Source organism: Octodon degus, unplaced genomic scaffold, assembly GCF_000260255.1.
Source record: "Octodon degus isolate 3935 unplaced genomic scaffold, OctDeg1.0 scaffold00146, whole genome shotgun sequence".
In the NCBI taxonomy this organism is placed as follows: Eukaryota; Metazoa; Chordata; class Mammalia; order Rodentia; family Octodontidae; genus Octodon; species Octodon degus.
Genome location: NW_004524722.1, coordinates 3,699,862 through 3,709,519, shown reverse-complemented (window position 1 = coordinate 3,709,519; position 9,658 = coordinate 3,699,862). Strand labels below are relative to the sequence as shown.

The window sequence follows — 9,658 nt, the reverse complement described above, 5'->3', positions numbered from 1 at the left end:
AAATAAAATAAAATAAAATGAAAACACTGGTGCCTAGACTCAGGAGATTACAGTAAGAAATAAAGCTCCTAGTGTGTGGCCTGTAATGGTAGCTGTATCATAGAGTTAATCTGTTAGACAGAAGCTTACCCCAGCTATGTAGCTGCCAGTAGCACGAATACAACTCACAGCAACACCAATTCCCCCAGCGGATTTGGAAATCAATGCACACTGCTTCAGAGTGTCATAAATGCCTTCGATGCTGTCATCTTTCATACTCAGAAGGAAACAGCTAGAGAAGGAAAAGTGACAACTCGAGCTAAGAAATGAAGCACGGTCACAAAAATGATTATATAACCCAAAAAAAAGGTAAGTCAGGTTCCTAAATTTTTTTTACAAGTGTTCTAGAAGTGATACAATGATTGTCCAGTCTCCTAGACAATTCTTAAACTTTTTCTCTTCCACATGATTTTTTTCGGAGACAGGGTACTGCCATGTAGCCGAAGCTGGCCTCAAACTCTCAGTCATCCTCCTCCTTATCAGCCTCTCAACTGCTGGTACTGCAGACACGTACCACCAGACCTGACTCTTACACATAATTTTTAGAATTAGAATCTAGAAATTCTGGCTAAGATTATACTTAATCTACAGATTAATGTTCAAGATTTAAATTATGTACCTTAAAGACCTATTTTACTATATTTATTCGTAGGTCCCTTGTAGTATTATAAATAGCATAATTTAAAACTTACTTTTCCAGGGCCAGGGAGATGGCTCAATACAAGTGCATCCCTGGCAAGTGCAAGGGCCTGAGTTCAATCCCTGATTCCGCTAAAAAAAACACAAAACAAAAAAACCCCAAAGCCCAAAAAGCTGAAAAACAAAAACCTTAATTTTCCAACTGCTAAAGTAACACGACTACTTATCTTTTTCAGGGTGGTGGGGATCAAACTTTGTACCTGCTAGGCAAGTGCTCTACTACTGATTTATATACCAGCCCCTCAACTAATCAACTTACATTAAAATTTCATTCGGGTATTTCGCTCTAATCTTTTTAATTCTAATTACTAGTAGCTATTCTTGAGTTTTCTATGTAAAAAAAATACCCATCTGTGAATTACTAGTTTTGTTCTCTCATTTCCAATCTTTTCCTTATAAGGTACAACCAAAATATAAAATGAAAGTTAAAATTTAAAATTTAAAAAGAAAAAGGGGGGCCAGTCAAACAGCTCAATAGGTTGCAGGCGCAGGGGCCAGGGGGTTTGATCACTGAGCCTGCTGTGCTGGCCCTGGGCACTGAGACAGCAACTGAGACTGTGTGTGGTGTCACACACCTGTAATCCCAGCTCTTGAGAGGCTGTAAACAGGAGGATCACTACGAGTCCAATCTAATAGTGAGACCCTGAAACCCTGTAGACTCTTCCCTAAAATTAAAAAAAAAAAAAAAAAAAAAAGATACACTGCCACTAATTCCCCTAAAAATACTTGTTTTCATTTCAAATACACTCCTCCCATCATTCTTTCCACTTTATGAAGCATTTTGAGGGGTCCTCTTTGTAGTGTTTGACAAGTCTGATCAAACATACAGGGAATGCTGCTGCCAGAGCCATCCAACAGAAAGGTAGGCTCACAAAAACGTGGTGTGTCTTCACTCACTTTATTTAGCACATCTGGCACCATGTAACTTCTGGATTTCCCTAAACTCAAAATGACCATGAAAGAAAGGTAACACTGTAAATCAATTCAGGACATCAAGACAGCCATGACAACACAACTCACGAAAGAGGACTTCCAGAATTGCTTTCAGAAAGTGGCAATAACAATGGGTAAGCGTGTTCAAAATAAAGCGTTCTGAGTTGGGGGGTTAATGGCAATGTGTCGTTTGTTTTTGGTTTTTTTTGTGTGCCAGGAATCAAACTCAGGACTTTACACTTGTCAGAAGAGCACTAAGGCTGCTGAGCTATCTCCCCAGCAACATGTCATTTATGTAACAAGATAACATTTTAAAAATTGTACGCATTCATTGCATTTTTGAACACATCTCATCCAATGCTGGCTCACGCTTCTACTAGTGAAAAATTTACGTTTTAGTGGGTATCTTCTGCCCCATCAAAAAGCTATTTTCTGTATCTATTTTGTTAGTGTTACATCATGAAAGAGCATTAAAATATATAAATATTAATACAATGAATTAAACTGATTTTTTTAATGTTGGCATACCCTTGAATTGCTGGAACAAAACAACTTGCTCAGAACATACTTTATTTTTTTACATATTATCAGACCCTGTCAGTATTTTCTTTCTCAGCAAATGGCATCACCATAAGCCCAGGAACTACATTCCAAACATACACGATTGTTAACTTTGCCCCCCAAATATCTATTGAATCTACTTCTTTAAATCTCTAGTTTCATCTCCATAATCCAAGCTACAATTATTTATTTAAATTACTATGAGTTTCCCAACTAGTTCTTGGCATTTTGTCTTTAAACTTAAGCTTTATTTTTATAATAATAAAGATCAAACCTAAGGCCTTGCACATGCTAGGGAATCAATTCCTCTACCCTGAGCTACATCCTCAGATTGGCACTTACTTGCGTGTGTGTATGTGTACATATGCTAAACACACACTTCAGCATGGCTCTATGCTTCAGCTCCAATTTGTAAACGGTTTTATTCAAGTATTGTTCACACATAATTCCTTAGATACTATTCAGTGACTTTTAGAATATTCAGAGTTGTGCAACCACTACCACAATCATTTTAGAAAATTTTCATTATCAAATATTTGCCTTCTGCACAATTCATTTACCAAACTGCATTGAGAGATCTTTCCAGAAGGCAAATTTCATTGAATCAGAGGAAGAAGTGCACACATTTAATATGCTGAACTGCCTACTTTCTTCATATTACTTCTTCAACGAAACTACTTCAGGATACTAAAGGCAGTTGCAGATGACACATACCTTGAAAGTTGTGGGCGGTTGGTGCCAGCATTGAAGAGAGTGGGAGAAGCATGAGTAAACCACTTCTCGGAAAGAAGGTTGTATGTTTCAATTGCAGCCTCTATGTCTTCTTTGTGAATCCCCACAGACACCCTCATCAACATATGCTGCGGCCTTTCAGCCACTATAAACAAAACCGAAGTTTTCATTGATGTCAGAAAAACTAGGCTAAAATGTATTCAAATCAAAAAACAGAAGAACAAAAAAAAAAAAATTATAGGATTAAGGGGGACAATTAGTCACAAACTAAAACTGAGGTTCAAAATATCACTTGTTTAAACAGAAATATTAAGGCTAATAGCACAAAACTCTATGCGATCTAAAGAAAACACACATTTCCAATGTTTACCTTTTCCATTGATCTTCAACAAATAGGACCTCTCCAGAGTCTAGAAAAAGCAAAGCAGCCAGAAATTGTTTATAGCATTTCTCTTAGACAGTGAACAGAGCCATCATAATACGGTCTATGATCTATGTAACTCCTCTCAATACTGACATAATTTTAACTGAAAACAATAGTGTATTTGCTCCTTTTATCTTCGTTCTACAATATTACCGAATGTTTTATTTGGGGAAAGATTACATGAAAATTTCTGGAAAAATTCAACTTTGTACATATACAGTAGCATAACTGGTGCAAAACATTATCATCATCTCAATGGCTAACACAATGTATTGTAATAAGCTAGCCACTAATGTAAGCAATATACTTATTTAATTTTCAACAGAATTTGTTAAAATTGTATATTATCCCCACTATAAAAAATATGAAAGAGATTAAGCAATTTGCTACTAAAAAATAAGGCAGAGATTTGATTCCAGGTAGTTTGACAACATTTATGTTCTAAATCACCTTACTAGGGGCCAGGGAGATGGCTCAGTAGAATAAGCCTTGGCAAGCGCAAGGGTCTGAGTTCAATCCCCGGTTCCATGAAAAAAAATAAATAAATAAATAACTTTACTATACTGTCTATTGACATAAAAATACTTAGAAAATCTGATATATGGTAGGGATTCAATAAACATTTATCACAAAAATAACAGAATAAGAAATAATTTTGGCATGTTATCTGTATAATTCCTCAGTAATACAGAATATCTGTAAAATTAAAAAACTAGAAGGGGCCAGGGAGATAGTTCAGTAGATTTTAAGTGCTTAAGGTCCAAAGTTCAATCCCCGGTACCACAAAAAAAAAAAAAAAAAAAAAAGTACCAAAAAAAAAAAAAAAAAAAAAAGCTAGAAGTAGGTAAGTTATCTTTGCTTTAATTCACCACCACTACCTTAACCCCACTAACTCCCCAGGACCATCTTGACCACCTACAGCTTTATTACTATCATAACTGTATCTTCAAAATACAAATAAAACAATTGCCTGATTAAAGAATTCCCACCTATTTGAAATCCATTATTTACTTTACCTTAAAGCCAAAGTAATTATAAGAGAAATCTCGGTCATAGATGATGGCAGAATTCAGGCGCTGAAGGGGGTGGAAAAAAAAAGCCATAATTAATTAGACTTATTTTCACAAAATCTGATGCTGTATCCCAACTCAAGAAGTAAAACTGACAGAGATTACAAAAGCGGTAACATTAAGTCTCATTGCTAAATGATGGAAATCCATGTAACATATAAAAAAAGAATAAGAAGACAAATTTTCCAAACTACCCTATTATATTCACAGTACATCTATAACCAAAGAATAGGACATAAGCATAAAAGTATCTGTTCTCATCCTTAAAGCATTTTTAGATTGGTTGTTAGTCTACAAGTATTGGCACATATTTGCTAATAATTCATAGTTACTTTAAAAATAAATCCAAGCCAGATGTGGCTACACACACTTGTAATCCCAGCACTCCAGACACTGTGGTAGGAGGATTGCTATGAATTCAAGGGCAGCAGGGGCTACAAAGTGAGTTCAAGGCTAGCCTAAACTGCATAGTAAGACTCTGCCTCAAAAAGATAGAACGAATGAAATAAAATCAATTTAAACTGCATATAACATACATGGTAAGCAATGACAGAAAGTAGGATTACAAACTGAATGAGCTCAACCCACATGACTGTCTCAAAATAAAAAAAGGATTGGGGATGCAGCTCAGTGGCAGAGCAACATGAAGTCCTAGGTTCAATCCCCAGCATCACAAAAATTAAATTTTAAATGCATTTTTATTGCAAAAGATGAGTACTGGCTTAGCATGAATATTGAAGAACTAAAATACCTGACTATAAAAATTTATTTTTTCACTATTTCTTAGATACAAGTTTTGCTGCTGTTGTTTTTTCTTTTTGCTTTTGTCTTCAAGACTATATACATGAGCTAGGTGTGGTGACACACGCCTGTAATCCCAGCACACAGGAGGCAGAGGCAGGAAAATTGCGGCAAGTTCAAGGCCAATGTGGGCTACGTAGTTGAGTTCATGGCCAGTCTGAGCTGCACAGTGAGACCCGTCTTAAAAAAAAAAAATTATACACATGAACAACATACACACAACTTTTTTCTCTTAGTGTTTTTAACATCAGATACATATTTGAGAGGAAAAAAAAAATCAACTAATCATTCCATTATGAAACATTAAAACTGGTTTCTAATCTACCCAGACAGACACAGTAAATAGTCTCTTTGCAAAAGGTCTGGCTGGATTTGTGCATCTTTATCCTTGTCCTCTAAGATCTAGTTTTCAAAGGGGCTCAAAAAAGTCACTGAGAGGCCAGGGAGATAACTCAGTAGAATAAGCACCTGCTTGGCAAATGCAAGGTCCTGGGTTCAATCCCCAGTACCGCAAAAAAAAAAAAAAAAAAAAAATCACTGAGCAAGATCTTTCAAATTTTTATTAAAACAACCTTTGTTTTTGCTCCGAATGCCTTCAGGGCTGGTTTGGCTGGCTTGAGTTCTGGGGATCGAACCACAGCAACCTGAGCCTGACTGCTTTGTTGAAGCAGCCACTTAAAGAACTGAGCTAAGGGGCGGGCCCCCTAGAACAACTTTTTTGGAAGTCAATTTGATAATAACTACCAAACTTTTGAATGCACATATTCTATTTCAATAATTCCACTTAAAAGAGATTTATCTTACAATATATTTATCTATGGGCAAAATATCTACCACATAAAGATATTCATTGAAGTGAAAAATGGAAAACAAAATATTCATCACCAGAAGAACTCTATATGCACCGAGAACATGCAAAACAGGTATGACACCACTGTTAGAACAGGATAGCCAGGCATGGTAGTGTAGCACACACCTGAAATCCCAGCACTTTGAAGGCTAAGGCAGGGGGCCAGGGAGATGGCTCAGGAGAATAAGAGCCTACCTGGCAAGCACAAGGGCCTGAGTTCAACCCCTGGTCTGCCAAAAAAAAAAAAAGAAAAAGAAGAAGAAGGCTAAGGCAGGAGGACTGTAGTGAGTGCAAGGCCAGCCTGAACTACATACCAAGACCCTGTCTCTGAGAGGGTGATTGAGACTGGGCTTGGTGGCGCACGTCTGTAATCCCAGCACTTGGGAAGCTGAAACCAGGAGGAACACTACAAATCAGATCTACGTAGCAAGACCCTGTACTAAATACAAAATAAATAAATAAAATCTTAAAAGAGAAAGAGGAAGAAAACAAAATTCAGAGCAAGAGAATTTTTTATCACTAATATCTTCTGTAGTATTTAAATTCTCTTAAATGTATTTTTTAATCTATTTAAAATTTCTACAGAAAAATATTAATACATACATCTTTATGGGCCAAAACAATATCCAGTGTTGACTTGGCCACCATGGGAGAATGTTTGCCATTATGTGGATTTATATAGTTGAAGAGGTCCTCCATTACATCTAAGAAAAAATTAAATTGAAAGTGTCAAAGTCACTTAACTATTTCACAGAGTAGTTCTGGAGCTTTCTTCATCCCAACCCACTTCAGTGTCTAGCACAGAAAATATTCAATAAACCTATCTATGTTGAATAAACACATAATCATACTGCATTTAGAATAACAATCTTCCACAGAAAGAATGTAAGTTCTTGTAGCTTGAAGATTCCCAGATGGTTCTGACACCCATCTACTTGAGAATTATTAACTGAAAATAAAGAAACACAGAAACATTTTTTTTTCTATTAGAACAAGAACTCAACTTTAAAACTCAAAATGCCCCAAGAAGCTCACTTCTATAAACACTCATTTAGTAAGTTCTCTCACTCTGCTCTTCCCAAGATACGTGGCCCTTTGCATTTATATATAAAAGTTACAAATATACAAATGCTGGTAGTCTGATTGGGATTGAAATAAATCCAGAGATCAATCTCAAGGAAACTGACATCTTCACAATAAACCTATTGAAGAAAGAGCATATGTTTGAGACCTCACACAACAGCTCTGAAATTGAGAGTGCAAAGATTTCTAATCTCAGTCTATCAACTGGGTTCTGGAGAAAATACTTAACCTCCCTTTGTCCACATTCCTAAGCTGTAAAAAGGGAGTGTTAAAGTGTTTGCTAATGGTGATCAAAATGTTATAAATAATTTTGCGCCAGAACTTGTAGATAAATACCACAAAAACCACATCACCATTAAAACTACATCTGCCTGAAGAGAACACAAAAAGGAAAGAATACGGATTCGTTATCCTTTCATGCAGCAAGTCAGGAGCAGTCAGAAATAGAAATAGGAAGTTCTAGGTCCCTTCTTAAAATAAGATGTTATTTTTGAAATGTACATGTAACCCCAGACTCACCACTGAACACTTTCTTTGTTTCTTTATGCAAGTTAGAGACAGCAACCCTTGCTGCTAAGATGGCATAGTCAGGGTGCTTAGTAGTCAAGGTTGCAGCTGTTTCAGCAGCCAAAGTATCCAGTTCCACTGTGGTGACCCCACTGTATAAGCCCTGGATTACCTTCATAGTGATCTGAGCCTACAAAAAAAAAAAAAAAAAAAAAAACAACGAATTTTTGAGCTTTCACAAGAAACAACAGCTTCTTTAAGCGAACAATTAAGAAGCAATCTAACATAACATAACTTCATTTTTTTGAAATGAGGAAAGGAGAGGGAGAAAAAGAAAAGGGAAGGAGGGAGGGAGGAAAGAAGAAAGGGAAGAAGGGAGGGAGGGCAGGCAGCTGGATGTGCATTTTCCAACAGACCAAAGCATAAGTCCCGCAAAACAAAGATGTGTGTATATTTGAAATTATTGGAGCTGGGGAGATGGCTCAGTAGAATAAGTGCTTGCCTGGCAAGTGCAAGGGTCTGAGTTCAATCCCCAGTTCCACAAAAATAAAAAAAGAAAGAAAGAAAGAAAAAAAGAAAAAGAAAAAGAAATTATTGTGGTAGTGTGAAATTTCTTCTAATTACAGTGTCCCTAAGCCTAACTAGCTTCTGATCACTTTCTTTCTACAGTCAGCTGATAAGCTGTATTATGTATGAAGTCCTCTAGACTGTTTTGGTGTTATATGTCAAGTAATAAGAATAAGAGAACACTGGCAAGCACAAGGGCCTGAGTTCAAGCCCCAGTTCAGCAAAAAAAAAAAAAAAAAAAGAATAAGAGAACATCTGTGTTCAAACTGTGCCTGCTCTAATAGCATCCAGACTTATTCAATAGATTTCCTAATCTACCTAAAGAAATTGAAGACTGCTCTAACACACTTACATTTGGAAATGCAGGAAGCATAAGATCAAGGAATCTAGGTTCTTCTGCTTTAAGTACCATTAACTTAAAACAAATCACATCCTGTCACGCCACCATGCCCAGTCTCAACTGCAGTCTCAGGGCCAGGGAGATGGCTCAGTAGAATAAGCGCTTGCCTGGCAAGCGCAAGGGCCTGAGTTCAATCCCTGATTCCGCGAAAGAAAGAAAGAAAGAAAGAAAGAAAGAAAGAAAGAAAGAAAGAAAGAAAGCAAGCAAGCAAGCAAGCAAGCAAGCAAGCAAGCAAGCAAGCAAGCAAGCAAGCAAGCAAAATCAATTGCAGTCTCAGCATGCCCCGGGAGCGGGGCCAACACAACAGGCCTGGGGTTCGAACCCCTGGCCCCTGTGCCTGCTTGCAGGCACTTCAATCCACTGAGCTGTTTGGCTGGCCCATAAAGGAGAATTTAGTTAAGTATATTTTTAAACAGTATAAATTATTTTCCCACTTTGATCCACTAAACATTATCACGTACCTAGATGTACACTTTATAAATATCACAAGAATAAGGACCCACATAGGGGATTAATAAAGAGCACTTCTGGGTGTTTCTTGGGTTGGTGATGGCAGTGTGACCTTGGGTACTACATCTGGAGATCTAACTAAGAGTGGGCCAACACAGGCGGGTTTGGAAGAAGATTCTTTAAGAGATTCTCTTCTAGGAAGATCAATTAGAAGTCACGTGAAAGACCTGAAGTAGGCAAAATTACAGAAAGGCGAGGAAACTTCAGAGACTAAGATCAGTCAATATGAGACACATTCAGGGCCTACAGTAGAAGTCATAAAAAGAGAAAAACAGTACCTTGCTCATGAAAGTTTGTTACCCTTAATTTAAATATTGTCTGTGAAATCAGTTTTCTACTACTTGTACATACTTTTTCCACACTGACTTTAAAAAGAAAATTTCGGGGCTGGTGAGATGGCTCAGTGGTCTAAAGCACCTACTTGGAACAAGCTTGGCAAAGCACAGGGACCGCGGTTCAATCCCCCAGCACCACATGCCAGC

The 9,658-nt window shown here is 37.2% G+C and overlaps 1 protein-coding gene across 1 annotated transcript in view; it reads right to left on the bottom strand.

Moving 5' to 3' along the window:
• Rrm1 (ribonucleotide reductase catalytic subunit M1) overlaps window positions 1–9,658 on the bottom strand; it is a 40,858-nt gene that overhangs the window by 24,490 nt on the left and 6,710 nt on the right. Inside the window, exons 3-8 of the mRNA XM_004641965.2 lie at window positions 7,712–7,889; window positions 6,713–6,813; window positions 4,405–4,464; window positions 3,335–3,374; window positions 2,947–3,109; window positions 130–271 (exon numbers count right to left, since the gene is read on the bottom strand). Of these exons, the coding sequence (XP_004642022.1) occupies window positions 130–271; window positions 2,947–3,109; window positions 3,335–3,374; window positions 4,405–4,464; window positions 6,713–6,813; window positions 7,712–7,889 (684 nt within the window). The remainder of the gene's footprint in view (window positions 1–129; window positions 272–2,946; window positions 3,110–3,334; window positions 3,375–4,404; window positions 4,465–6,712; window positions 6,814–7,711; window positions 7,890–9,658) is intronic.